Source organism: Chlorocebus sabaeus, chromosome X (assembly GCF_047675955.1).
Source record: "Chlorocebus sabaeus isolate Y175 chromosome X, mChlSab1.0.hap1, whole genome shotgun sequence".
NCBI lineage: Eukaryota > Metazoa > Chordata > Mammalia > Primates > Cercopithecidae > Chlorocebus > Chlorocebus sabaeus.
This window is the reverse complement of record NC_132933.1, coordinates 75,216,439-75,231,477: the sequence shown is the minus strand read 5'-3', so window position 1 is coordinate 75,231,477 and position 15,039 is coordinate 75,216,439. Positions and strand designations below refer to the sequence as shown.

The 15,039-nt window shown below is 36.5% G+C and overlaps 1 protein-coding gene across 2 annotated transcripts in view; it reads left to right on the top strand.

Moving 5' to 3' along the window:
* Positions 1 to 15,039, top strand: part of ATP7A (ATPase copper transporting alpha) — a 144,086-nt gene that overhangs the window by 69,182 nt on the left and 59,865 nt on the right. For both annotated transcript variants that reach the window (XM_007992136.3, XM_007992137.3), the window contains exons 3-4: positions 12,243 to 12,732; positions 13,525 to 14,250. In XM_007992136.3, the coding sequence (XP_007990327.2) occupies positions 12,243 to 12,732; positions 13,525 to 14,250 (1,216 nt within the window). The remainder of the gene's footprint in view (positions 1 to 12,242; positions 12,733 to 13,524; positions 14,251 to 15,039) is intronic.

Genomic DNA, 15,039 nt, shown 5'->3' with positions numbered 1-15,039 from the left:
TGACTAGTTGAGATTCACATGCAATACATTTTTTTGACATACTACCAGGAGCAGATGTTTACCTTATAATGAAAGCTTTGTCCAACTGGACATCAGATTTAGCACAAAATTCAAAATTAGGGACATGATGGATTCTTTCTAATTATCAGAAGCTCATTATATTTTTAAGGGCATGAATGATTACATTGGAACTAGAATATTTTGTGTCTCCAGATCAGATACTTGTGACAGCTCTACTTTTTAACTATTCTTGATCTAAACATTAATTTTTACCATTTATTTTTCAGAGATTTCAAAATGGTCTTGGCTCTTTAGTGAAATACAGAATTTATACTTTATCTCTGCAGTATTCTTATCTAAAATTCTGATTTCTCATAAAATCTTGAGTAGATTGGTTTCAGTTTGCCTTGTTTTTATCACCCAAAATTGGCTGATTAGCCCATCATTACTCTCTATGAAGTCTGATACATTTCCTTAATTCAAGAGTCCTATGAAGTGTGGTGCTAATATGTGGACAATTCTTCTCTTCCTAATCTGGAACTGTAGGTGATTTTTTCCATGTCTAAGTTTTATATTCATCTTGGCCAGAGAGTAAACTTTGGATCCATATTACTATTTGTGTGAGGGAAAATGCAGTATTTCTCATTTCTTGACTCTACACTCTGATTAGCTAAGACTATGTTGATAGCTGTGGCTAGAAAAGTTTTATTTGCATAGTACGTATTCCTTCTCCTAAGTTTTCTGTACTGTTGACATCCATGTGAATACTTAGATATGAACTTTCCATTTTCACATGCTCCAAAGGTAGAGTTTTTTTGTTTTGTTTTGTTTTTTGTTTTGTATTCACCATCTACCGTGGCATAACTGCAGTCTTAGAGGCTCCCACATTGCTTCTTCCCAGCAACATCCCTGAACAGGGATACAGTTGCCTTTAATGATCTTTGGGGAAAGAGCCAAGTTGGAAAAGCTGAGAGATGACAGATAATTATTTTATGTATTTATCTTCAAAATATTCAAATTTATATAAAAATATTTCCCCTTAATCATATCTATGCAAAAGTTAAAGGCATATTTTGCAGTTTGTTGATTAGGAAAGAGAATAGCAAAAGTAGCTCTGCAACCTCAGTGCTAATGCTTTAAAAATGAGTTGCTTAATTTCAATGAGTAATAAGTATGACACATGCATTTGATTTATCCTCAAATGAAACTAATTAAACCTCCTCCACTTGATCTAAGGTGGGGCTGGTGTTGAGGGCCAGAACAGAAGCTGAACCTTACTAATTATATAGTAGTGTCTGCTAATTGCAGTAAAGCTGTTTTAACCATTTGGAAACTAGTTCATGTAATTTTTTGCCAAGTGACTTAGGTACTTATTGTCTACTGACAGCTAAAGTATTTTCCAAAACCCTCAACTCTCTGTCTAGTAAACTATTGTAGGTGAATATTTGTCTCTGCCAACATATCCATGCATAACTATAAAACTAGATTCTGCTTTGATATTTGCAAATACATTCTTGCTTCCCAAAACAGCCTGTTTGCATCACAGTCATATATAAGATGACTATTTCCACTGCATCTTCCCAAAGTTCACCACTGCTTAATAAGGTCTGTTTAAGGTCAAACAAATGCAATTGAATTTTGATTACATTGAAAATGAAGAATAGCAGCAATATAATATGAAAGCACTTTGTGTTGTCAACAGTGATTTATACAAATCCCAGTGACAGATACTCAAGACTACTTTCCAGGGCACATTCATAATTTCATTGCTAAAAATAAAAGAAAATACACTTATTCTGCCTTTTTCAACTCTGCCTCTCCTCTTTCAGTCAAAAGCCCTTATGTTAGTAACCTTTATTCTTTTTTTTTCTTTTTTTAAAAAATATTTTACTAAGTGTGAAGTCTTCGAGGGCCAGAGACAGATTTCCTGTGAAGTTAATTAAGCTTAAGTTTCAGAGCTCCTCATTTGCATTGACCTTCTAAGACTCTAGAAGGAGTATCAGCAGTGTGTTTACATGGTCATGTGTTTTTGTACAATTTGAAAAAGTAAAAAAAATTTAACCACAGCCCTTCAAGACCATTGTCCATTTCTACTTCGATGACTCTTCTGTTAGACCTCCCCTTTGTGTTAGCGTGATATTGGAGTGGCCATGAGCATTTTGGGGATGTGACTAAGGGGAGGTTGAGTTGGGGATATGTTTAGTTCGGGGTTAGTAGGCTATTTGACTATATAGGTGATTCTTTGTCACTTCTGTGTATAGTGGAGTTTTTGCAAGGAATTCTGATATAGGGATGGCTTCTTGGAACACCCCTACTACTCATGGTGCCAACTCACTAAGCATCATGACATGAAGGTGTGGGGCTCAGTGTAAAACTGGTAAATGAATGTTACCAGTTCAAAGAATATGTAAGATTAGTCACTTCACAAGTAAATTTGAAATGCCCTGAAATCTTACAGCTCATATATGAAAGAAACTCAATAGTTTTCTCAAATTTGACAGCAGCTCTAAAAATTTATCAATGCCTAGTTGTTATGTTGAAAGGAACATTTCTAAACTATCATTAATTAAAAAAAAATTTATCTAGAGAAAAGATTTAACTATTTTTATTTTCTTTATATACAAGTGATTTTATAAAGTTGTCAAATGAGGCACTAAAGAATATACAGCCAAAAATATAGGAAAAGAAAGTATCAGAGAGGTATATCAGGCATTATTAATAAAAATGTTTTTGTTATGGATTTTTATGATATTTGTTAGCTTTAAAAACTTATAACTCCTGATTTAAATTTTTTTTTTTTTTTTTTTTTTTTTTTTTTTTGAGACAGAGTCTTGCTCTGTCGTCTGGACTGGAATGAGATGGTGCGATCTCGGCTCACTGCAACCTTCGCCCTCCTGGGTTCAAGCAATTCTCCTGTCTCAGCCTCCCGAGTAACTGGCATTACAGGCACGCGGCACCATGCCCGGCTAATTTTTGTATTTTTAGTAGAGACGGGGTTTCACCATGTTGGCCAGGCTAGTCTCAAACTCAGATGATCCGCCCCCCTCCGCCTTCCGGAGTGCTGGGATTACAGGTGTGAACCACTGCACCTGGCCGTATAACTTATGATTTTTGTAATGCGCTCGGAATATTTTCTCTGGTACAAAATTTTGTTGTTTATGGTTTTGTATTCTTTTTTTGAAAGAAGGCCCTTCAAATTGTTTAAGTTTCAGACACCACAAAGTGTGAATTCCTCTCTTTCTAGACATCATATAGAAAACTGTCTTTGCCCAAACATAATTTATAGTCAGAATGTAGTTCAACATGATCATACATAAATATTGATTACTTTTTAAAGAATGTTAAAGCTTAAAATTTCTGCAAATAATTAATGGGAACCAGGCTTAATACCTGGGTGACAGAATAATCTGTACAACAAACCTCTATGATACAAGTTTACCTATATCACAAACCTGCACATGTACCCCTGAACTTAAAATAAAAGTTAAAAAAGAAATGTACACAAAAAATAATATTTCTGTATCATAACTTCTAGGATTATAATTAAGCCTGAGGTGCAGTTCATTTAGAAACCAGATTTGGAGAGAAGAGTGTTTCAACTAAGTCAAGGAGCTCTTGGTAGTGTTTGGAATGAAGTAATATAATTGTGATATTAAATTGAGTAAGTTGTTTTATTGGAAAATGCAACAGCAGAACAGATTAGAGCTTTAATTAACAGAATTCAAAGAGAGTGAATAGTCAGGAAATCTCTAATTTTGGAATAAATAGAATATGACTGTTTGCCTTTGCAACTTTAGAATTTAAATACATTTTGGAAATTGTGTCCTAAGTTATATAGTACATAAATGTAATCTTCTTGTTTGTCCTGCCAGTGTTAAGACTGTAGACTTTAAAGGGATTAACCTGAAGTTTAATTTAATCACCCCGGTAGTCTGTTCAAAGGAAAAGTAAAATAGGCAGATAATGTGAAGATCTTTCTCTGGGGTTGTTTGGCCTTTTTGAAAGTAGAAATGTAAAAACAAATTTAATAAGATATAAGTACTGAATGATTCCAAAGGTTAATGCCTTATTAACAAATTAGTTTGTCCCTGAAACTTACAATGCTAACTTTTTAAGTGCTTTTCCCCTTTGATTAGATAAAGGCTATAGTCCATTCTCTTAATATAGACTATCCTTTAGAAAAATGACCACATCACGGATCACGAGGTCAGGAGTTCGAGACCAGCCTGACCAACATGTTGAAACCCCGTCTCTACTTAAAATACAAAACTTTAGCCGGGCGTGGTGTCGTGCGCCTGTAATCCCAGCTACTCAGGAGGCCAAGGCAGGGTAATCGCTGGAACCCTGGAGGCAGAGGTTGCAGTGAGCTGAGATCATGCCACTGCACTCCAGCCTGGGCAACAGAGCAAGACTCCAACTCAATAAATAAATAAATAAAATAAAATAGAATAAAATAAAATAAAATAAAATAAAAATGACTACATAAATGCTAGCAGTTACTAAATTCCTCCTTTGGATCAATAAATACATTCGTTACTCCCCTTACAATTAATTGGTGTTTTTATTATTGAAAAAGTAACACATATACAGAGTAAAATTCCTCTCCCAAGGAAAACCAGTTGTCCTATGTATATGTATCCTTCCAGAAAGACTATTAATATACAAATTTTTTTTTTTAAATTTTTTGAGATGGAGTCTCTCGCTCTTGTCGCCCAGGCTGGAGTGCAGTGGTGCGATCTCGGCTCACTGCAACCTCCGCCACCCAGGTTCAAGTGATTGTCCTGCCTCAGCCTCCTGAGTAGCTGGGATTACAGGTGCCTGCCACCATGCCTGGCTAATTTTTGTACTTTTAGTAGAGACGGGTTTTGTGCCATGTTGACCAGGCTGGTCTCGAACTCCTGACCTCAGGTGATCCGCCTGCCTCAGCCTCCCAAAGTGCTGGGATTACAGGCGTGAACCACCGTGCCTGGCCAAAACTGTTTACATGTACATCAATATATATACTTGATGTGTGTGTGTGTACTCTTTCTAAAAATGGAAGCATACTATGCACATCATTCTGCACGTTGCTTTTTTTTTAAATTAGCAAATGTATCTTAGATATTGTTCCACATCAATATATAGAGACCCATCTAATATTTTTTCTTTCTATGTGGGACTCTTTTTTTGGCTTCTTAGCTTTTTCTATGGCAAATGACAGTGCATTGAATATTCTGTTTTTCAAACTGGTGCTCTGTCACCAATACTATATTAGGGTAACATAGGCATTTTTATTATTATAAATTAGTAGGTAATAATCATTTATCTATGAAGATGTAGAATCAGCTTCAAAGAGGATTAGGTTTCTGATTTAGTTGAACTCTATTCTGAGGATCAGGGGAAGGTCAAATCCAAGATAAAAAAATTAGCAGTGAAGGAATGGTGTAAAGAGGGACTTTCACTATTTCTTTTGTATATTTTTGTATTTATATTTTTATAGCAAACAATCATACATTTGTTGTATAATTTTTGAAGCAAAGTGAAAATACATTAGAAATGGCCAGGCATAGTGGTTCATGCTGTAATCCCAGTATTTTGGGAGGCCAAGGTGGGAGGATTGCTTGAGAACAGGAGTTTGAGAACAGCCTAGGCAACATAGCAAGACCCTGTCTTTTAAAAAGAGAGAGAGAAAGAAAGCGAGAGAGAGAGAATGAGAATATATTAGAAATGAGAATTCTGACAAAGTACTCAGTTTAAAGATAGTTTAGTTCGCGAAAAGCAATACTACAATGTAATAAAAACTAACAGAATCTGCATCTTTTTCATCTTAAAATATTTGATTTTTGAAGTTTTAGATTGATTTTGAACTATTATTAGTTTTTAAGAATTGTCTTTTTCTAGTTTATAATCTGATTTAAAAGTTTTAAAGTGGTAACCTTTATTTAGGTTACTCAAATAGGATAAATGTTCATGGAGCTTGATGGCTTCCTCTTATGATATTTTAATTTTCAATATTCTATATTGAAATATCAAATAGAGTGTTGCCCTATTAATGTAAACACATTTTATTTTTCAACAAACCATAATGTAATTTGTATTGAGACTGTATGTATTATAAATGAGGATCGTTTTGTTTATTATAAATAGTTTTTAGTTGATTCAAAAGTATATTATGGGTGGTGAATCAAACATATTAGAAATTCGGGATAATTGATTAATCATCTCACTTTTCTGATTTCAGTCTCCACATCTATAAAATAGCAATCCTTTCAAGCTGTGAAAAATCTCTTATTACCTTTATGTTGAGTTGTTATATGAAAGTGTAAGAAAGTAAGCTTTAAACTATCTGAAGACTCCCACACTGAGCAGCATGCTAACCTGAACTTATTATGATCATGTATAAATTGATTCCTGGGGGATTAAAAGGAATTTCACTGTGCTAAAACTTGAGCTAAGTTATTTTCCCGTAGTGACTTTTTAAAATGTGGAAATACTAGAATGTTCTGATTGTCAGTTCTGTTAAAAACTCAAATATGTTTTAAAACCATTTCAAATTTAAACTAGCATGGGAGAATATGTGAAATGTGAGGGGAAAAAACAACTAAAATTTGGTTCAAACACTAGAAATATTGTATATTGTTCAGATTATTTATAAGCCATACATTGCTCAAACATAGGCATAGAATTTTAGTTTTCCAAGGAAATTGTAGATTATCTAGCCTAATCATTTATAGATGGAAAGAGTGTAGATTTTGGAGTTACATACACCTGCATTTGAATCCTAGCTCTTTCATTTTCTTGTTGGGTTCCTTGGGCAATTTATTCAATTTCCTGGCCTTCATATAGGAACCTGGATCACCTTTGTCTTAGTCTGTTCAGGCTCCTATAAGAAAATACCATAAAGTGGGTGGCTTATAAACAACAGAAATGTATTTCTCACAATTCTGGAAGCTGGGAAGTCCAAAATCAAGGTGCTGGCAAATTTGGTGTCTGGTGAGGATTGACTTCCTGGTTCATGTATGGCACACCTTCTCCCTGTGTCCTCACATGGTGGAAGGGACAGGGTAGCTCTCTCGGACCTCTTTTATTAGGGCACAAATCCCAATCTTGAGGGCTCTGTCTTCATTATCTAATCACCTCCCAGAGGCCCCCCCACCAATATTATCACCTTGGGAATTCGGATTTCAACATATGAATTTTTGAGGGACACTCTCAGATTATAGCACCTTTCCTTATCAAATAAGAAAGAATACAGAAGAGAAAACATGTACTGATGACAACTTAAGAAGTGGTAGTAACATAGTTTTTTAGTTTTTATAGAAAGTTAGAACTGAAAAGATTATTTTATCTAGTCTCAGGAAACTGAAGCCCTCAGAGGTAGGGTGATTTGTTTAAGGTTCTAGCTTTCATATTGCCTAAGAATAGAAGATGCAGTCTTTGTGGGTTTATGCAAATTATGCAGAAATCATATGCAAATAAAGTATACTGTGCCTGAATTTCATGTTTGACATTTCAAGAGACACAGAACACCACAAAGATTAAAATAAAGGATCTTTACAATCCCTGTGACAGCACTCTACACCACCATTAATACTATGAAGGCCACACAGTACGTTTGGTATATTTTACTTTTTTCTCTCCCACAACTGCCTTCATCAAAATAACAGTGAATAGTCCTCCATCTTCAGTCTTTCCTATAAGCTATATTTATAATTTGTAGGCTGTTACATTTATTTTCAGAGGAACTTTTTTTTTTTTTTTTTTTTTTTTTTTCCTGAGACAGAGTTTTACTCTCTTGCCCAGGCTGGAGTGCAGTGGCGCGACCTCCGCCTCCTGGTTCAAGCGATTCTTGTGCCTCAGCCTCTTGAGTAGCTGGGATTACAGGCACCCACCACCATGCCCAGATAATTTCTATATTTTTAGTAGAGATGGGGTTTCACCATGTTGGCCAGGCTGGTCTTGAACTCCTGGTCTCAAGTGATCCACCCACCTTGGCCTCCCAAAGTGCTGGGATTACAGGCATGAGTCACCACTCTGGCCCAGAGGAACGGTTGATATAATGGAAAAATAGTTCCTCTGAAAATAAAAATAACAGCCTTAGCTCCTAAAAAAGATTATGAGAAAAAGACAAGCTGTTGAAATATTGGAGCAATGTGGGGAATGAGGAAGGTGGGATAGGGCAGGGAAGGGAGATTATTTTTGGGGCAGGGGTTGGGGTTAGAGGACGTATGAAAGGAGAGCAGCACAGACCCCAGAATCAGACTGCCGCCAGCACTTTCCAGCTGTATGCAGTTTGCCTGGAAATGCTCACCATTGTATCTCTAGCAGCTAGCATACTGCCGGGCACATAATGAGCATTCAGTAAATATTTGTTGAATACGTAAGTACCTTTTTTTTTTTTTTTTTTGGAAACGAAGTCTTGCTTTGCCGCCAAGCCTGCAGTGCAGTGGCACAATCTTGGCTCACTGCAACCTCCGCCTCCCGGGTTCAAGTGATTCTCCTGGCCCAGCCTCCCGAGTAGCTGGGATTACAGGCATGCGCCACCACGCCCAGCTAATTTTTGTATTTTTGGTAGAGACGGGTTTCCCTGCCTTGGCCAGGCTGGCCTCAAACTGTGATCTCAAGTGATCCACCCGCCTCAGCCTCCCAAAGTGCTGGGATTACAGGTGTGAGCCACCGTGCCTGGCCTATAAGTACCATTTTGACTTCCTGCCCAAAGATTTAGCACCCAGAGCTGTACTGTAAATTTGTTTCCTTTGAGACCTTAGGTTTGAAAAGTCTCTTTGCTATCTAACATTCAGAGGAAAAGTTGAGTGCTGTTAACCCTGAAGACGGATACTTTTGTTTGTGCTGAGTGTGGTTGGTCAGTTTTTAAAACAGAAATAGAATTTACTAAAGGAAGTGTTTTCTCATCTGCAGTGTGCAAATAGCATAGGGTACTCTGACTTCTCTTTTGTACAGAATTTTATGCATAGTTTTCTTATGCCTTTTATAAATAAAAGATAGGCTAAAGCAGTTAGAAAGTATAGCAAACCATCCAGTGACAAAGTGATTTTTTTTTTTTTTTTTTTTTTTTTTTTTGAGACAGAGTCACCCAGGCTGGAGTGCAGTGGCACGATTTTGGCTCACTGCAGCCTTGACCTTCGGGCTCAGGCAATCCTCCCACCTCAGCCCCTTGAGTAGCTAGGACTACAGGAGTGTGCCACCATGCCTGGGTAATTTTTGTACTTTTTGTAGAGACAGGGTTCCACCATGTTGCCCAGACTGGTCTGGAATTCCTGAGCTCAAGCTATCTCCCCAACTACCTTGGCATCCCAAAGTGCTAGGATTACAGGCGTGTGCCACCTGGCCTGACGAAGTGATTTTTGCTTTTAAAATGAGAACAATTTCTGACTGGCTATGTTGGCAAATTGATATTTTTGGGGAGCGGGTGGGTACAGGGGAACCAGGTCTTGTTTAAGATGTGCCAGATACAACGTATTTGAAGGGCAAGAATCCTTTACCTTGGTACTTTATCAGAAGAAGTATAGTAGTACCTAGAGCAATACCACCCAAGAATGGTCTGTGATGATGGAAATACTGTGTATCCGCCCTGTCTGGTAGGGCTAACCACATTGTCCAATGAGCACTTGAAATTTGGCTAGTGCAACCAAGGAACTGAATTTTTAATCTTATTTAATAATTTTTTTTGTTTAAAAAATAATCATCTGGTAAAATAGACTTTTTTAGGTATATAGTTCTATGAATTTTTTGTTTTAGTTTTGTGAATGTTAACACATGTATAGATTTGTTTAACACCAACACAATCAGGACATAGTGCAGCCCTGTTACCCCTAAAAAACTCCCTCTTGCTACCATTTTCCCTACCTCTAACCCCTGGAAACCACTGTTCTGTTCTCCATCTTCCCCATTAGTCGGAAAGTTTAAATTATTTACAGTCATTTTCTTAATCCTAAAATCACCTCAGGGGAGTGAAATTAAAGTTTAAAAGAGGCCCTCTAAAAACACAAGGACACAAAAGCCTTCATTTGATGGTGGCTACTGTTATATTGCATCTCTTTCAGTAGTATATGTCTCAACTATACGTGGTTTGACTATTCTGCATTTTTTTTTCATGGAAAATGTTATATAGTATAATCCAAAACCAAATATAAATTATTTCTCCACTTCTGTTTTGGATCATTTATGCTAGTGATTTCCTCCATCCCTAAGAACCAACTAGCCAAGTAGAATTATCAGAGTCTTAGAAACTTTCCATGCCATGGGTACATTTTACATTTTCACCCAAATACACAGTCATCAATTATCAAGCTAAAGGAAGAAATAAAAATATGTTCATTAAAATAAGTGAAAGATTTAACTAACTATTGTAGACAATTTTAAGAGATATTTTCTATGCTGAATTACTTATATCTTTGAGTTTTTATTTTATAGAGCAAAGCTTTTCACTAGAAATTAATAACACCCATATTTAACTGCTTTTTGAATATTAATATCCTACTGCCATCTCAAAAATCAATAGGTCCAGCACTGAATTTATCATCTCTCCTTTCCCTCCACTTTAACTTCTTAATTTCTTCCTGATTTCCTCCTCTCTTTCTGATATCAGTTAATGGCGCCACCATCTATCTATCCACTGGCCCAAACCAGATACCTTTAAGTCATTCAAGTCACCTCCTTTACCCTATACATCTTGTTAGGAGGCCCTATCCTCCTAAGTGTGTCTTGGAGCTGCCTCTTTTCTCTTTGTCCCCAATATTCATGTCTTAATTCAGACCCTCTATTGCACTACTGTTGCAGTAGCCTCCTAGCTGATAGTCCTCCCTCCTGTATCACTCCACCCTATTCCACTGTCATCTTCCACATTGCCTCCAGAATGATCGTTCTCTAAAATGAAAATCTAATCACATAATTCTCTGCTTAACTTTTCCATGGCTTTCTATTACCTATAGGATAAATCACAACCATAATTGGCATATAGAACCCCATAATAGAGCAGTTGCTGAATTCTCAAGCCTCTTACCTTTCTCTACTTTTTTGTTTCCATTCGTCTGAAATTCCCTGCCTCATATATCCTTGCTGATTCCTGTTTGTCCTTTAACACTCAGGTATTATCTCTCCTAAGAAGACTTTTCTGACCCCTATTCCCAGGGATGAATGGGTATCCCTTTTCTGTATTCTTTGTCCTATTGTTCCTGTGACATGGTTAGCTTTGTATTCTGAGAATCCCAGTTCCTGACACACATAATAAGTGCTCAATAAATAGTAGTTGCTCAATGTTTAATTTTATAAATTCACGCTGTTACAAAGAACTTTCCTATCTACTTACTCATATGATCCTTATAATAGCCCTGGAAGATAATAGGACATATTTTCTCATTTTTCAGATGGTAGAACTAATAAGTGTGGTTAGCTAATAAGTGGAGAATTGATGCTGGAATTTAAATGTTTTGACTCCCAACCGGGTATTTGTGTGTGTGTCTGTGTGTGTGTGTGTGTGTATGTATCTTCATCATGAATCTTTGTAAGATGTCAGCCAAAGAGATGCAGTCATGACAGTAGTTAAATTATATGCAGTAACTAAGCTTTAAGAATATAATAATTGTTTTATCATCTAATTAGGCAAAACAATAAAGATGTTCTTATTTTGAACAAAACTAATAGTATGCTCTAGTGACTTAGGGGGATATAGGAGTATATGCTATAAAATCCTATGAATACTGCCTTCACTCATAAACTGGCATGTTTATACTTTTTCTTGCCAACAAAGTTATCCCAATTGAACATTATTTTTATTTTTTAAAAATGATATATGATAGTTATACATATTTTTAGGAAATTGAACATTTTAAAAGATTAAACTTCATACTACCTTTTGTTTTTCTGGAGCTGATCCTGTTTCATGTATAACCTTTTCAGTTGGTAGAGTGTGAAGTGTTGGAGTAATTTATGAAAGGAGGTGGAAGGAAAGAGTAGTTTGTACTCTGTTGTGAAATTCTAGGGTGTGTTTGTCAATATACATGTTTCAAATGCCTGATAGGTACCATAGTCACATATGTCTGCATATATAACTTTACCATTCTTGTAGGTACACAAGACATTTTATGTTTCTTTCTAACAAGAAGAGGAAAAATGAAAACTAATAGGGAAACTCCATTAGATTGAGTTGTCTCACTCTTCTTGAATGTGGTGTGATGATTGATATTTTAAATCCTATGTGATAGAATTTAATTAAACTGACTTTTGGAATTTCCTTCCAAAAGGTATCACTGGAAGAAAAAAATGCAACTATTATTTATGACCCTAAACTACAGACTCCAAAGACCCTACAGGAAGCTATTGATGACATGGGCTTTGATGCTATTCTCCATAATCCTGACCCTCTCCCTGTTTTAACTGACACCTTGTTTCTGACTGTTACGGCTTCACTGGCTTTGCCATGGGACCATATCCAAAGCACATTGCTCAAGACCAAGGGTGTGACACACATTAAAATTTACCCTCAGCAAAGAGCTGTAGCAGTGACAATAATCCCTTCTATAGTGAATGCCAATCAGATAAAAGAGCTAGTTCCAGATCTCAGTTTAGATACTGGAACACTGGAGAAAAAGTCAGGAGCTTGTGAAGATCATAGTATGGCTCAAGCTGGTGAAGTCATGCTGAAGATGAAAGTGGAAGGGATGACCTGCCATTCATGTACTAGCACCATTGAAGGAAAGATTGGGAAACTGCAAGGTGTTCAGCGAATTAAAGGTAATGTATCTGGTGTTGTTTGATTGTTTTGTAAGGCTTAGGTGTCTGTTTTGATCTTTTAACTTTTTCCTTTCTTCTTTTTTTTTTTTTTTTTTTTTTTTTTGAGTCTTACTCTGTTGCCCAGGCTGGAGTGCAGTGGCACCATCTCGGCTCACTGCAAGCTCCGCCTCCCAGGTTCATGCCATTCTCCTGCCTCAGCCTCCTGAGTAGCTGGGACTACAGGCGCCCGCCACCGCGCCCAGCTAATTTTTTGTATTTTAGTAGAGACGGGGTTTCACCGTGTTAGCCAGGATGGTCTCGATCTCCTGACCTCGTGATCCACCCGCCTTGGCCTCCCAAAGTGCAGGGATTACAGGCGTGAGCCACCGCGCCCGGCCCTCCTTTCTTCTTAAGCATGAATTTTGAATCCATGGGACTAGAGTGCTTGCTGTATCATTGAGGTACAGCATATTCCCAGGATTAATGTCAGGAAAGTAATGATTATAATTAAAGGCAGCTGGGTTGGCAATTCATGGAATTCAGGGTTCTTAACACAACATGACTAGCGTACTCTTTACCTCTAATATATTTTACTCAGGCATGGAGAAACTTGGAGACCATAGCTACAGTGGTCCTATCTCTTACTTGTTTCTAGTCTATGCTAATAACATTTTCTGAAAAGAAAAAAAAATTAAGAAAAGATGATGACAAGAATGAGAAAGAAACAATTATTTGTGGTTATTTAGAAAACAGGATGTTTTCTGAAGTAGCCCAGGAATAACTAAATTAATTATGTTTCTTTTTATTAACTAGTCTCCCTGGACAATCAAGAAGCTACCATTGTTTATCAACCTCATCTTATCTCAGTAGAGGAAATGAAAAAGCAGATTGAAGCTATGGGCTTTCCAGCATTTGTCAAAAAGCAGCCCAAGTACCTCAAATTGGGAGCTATTGATGTAGAACGTCTAAAGAACACACCAGTTAAATCCTCAGAAGGTTCACAGCAAAGGAGCCCATCATATACCAATAATTCAACAGCCACTTTCATCATTGATGGCATGCATTGTAAATCATGTGTGTCAAATATTGAAAGTACTTTATCTGCACTCCAATATGTAAGCAGCATAGTAGTTTCTTTAGAGAATAGGTCTGCCACTGTGAAGTATAATGCAAGCTCAGTCACTCCAGAATCCCTGAGAAAAGCAATAGAGGCTGTATCACCGGGGCAATATAGAGTTAGTATCGCAAGTGAAGTTGAGAGTACCTCAAACTCTCCCTCCAGCTCATCTGTTCAGAAGACTCATTTGAATGTAGTTAGCCAGCCTCTGACACAAGAAACTGTGATAAACATTGATGGCATGACTTGTAATTCCTGTGTGCAGTCTATTGAGGGTGTCATATCAAAAAAACCAGGTGTAAAATCCATACGAGTCTCCCTTGCAAATAGCAATGGGACTGTTGAGTATGATCCTTTACTAACCTCTCCAGAAACCTTGAGAGGAGCAATAGAAGACATGGGATTTGATGCTACCTTGTCAGGTAATTATCATTTTTTCTTTGATTACCCTAATGTTCTTTTACTTCCATTTTGCGCTGCTTTAGGCATTTATCAATGAGAGATGATTCTTAGGCACTGTAATTCCACTTTTGCAAATAAGTCCTATGGAGGTAGCCAACAGTGTATACAAAGATGCATAAGGATGTTTATATAATTGCTTATGATATTTAAAAACTGGAAACAATAAATAACTCATGGTACAACTATAAATAACTCATGATGACATGCTATGAAGTCATAAAACATTATGGCATTAAAGATAATTAATGCCACAGGAAGCTGGCTGAGATATTTTGTCAAATGAAAAAAAAAAAAAGCTGAAAAGCTATATATATACTGTGATCAACATTTTATAAAGAAATGTATCTGAATTTATACCATGTATATATTGTTTTTGTATATGAATAAGATTCCTGATAGGACATGAACCAAAATTTTAACAGTGATTATCTTTGGGTGGTAGGATAAATGTGATTTTTGTTTCCATTGTGCTTTCCTGGGTTTATAAGTTGTTTTTACAATAAGAATGTATGTATGTAGCTATGTATTTATATAATGGGGGAAACCAGTGCTCTTTTAAAAACAAAATAATTGAAATAAGTAATAGGATTTTAACTGTAATTTTATATTTAGGCATTCAAATTAAACTGACTCCAGAGCCGTCACAAAGTTTTCGTATTTCCTGACAGCTCTTACCTTTGAATTGAAACAAAAACTGTGTATTCGATGGAATTTAATTATGTGAAATTGTTCTTTTGAACCAGAATTGA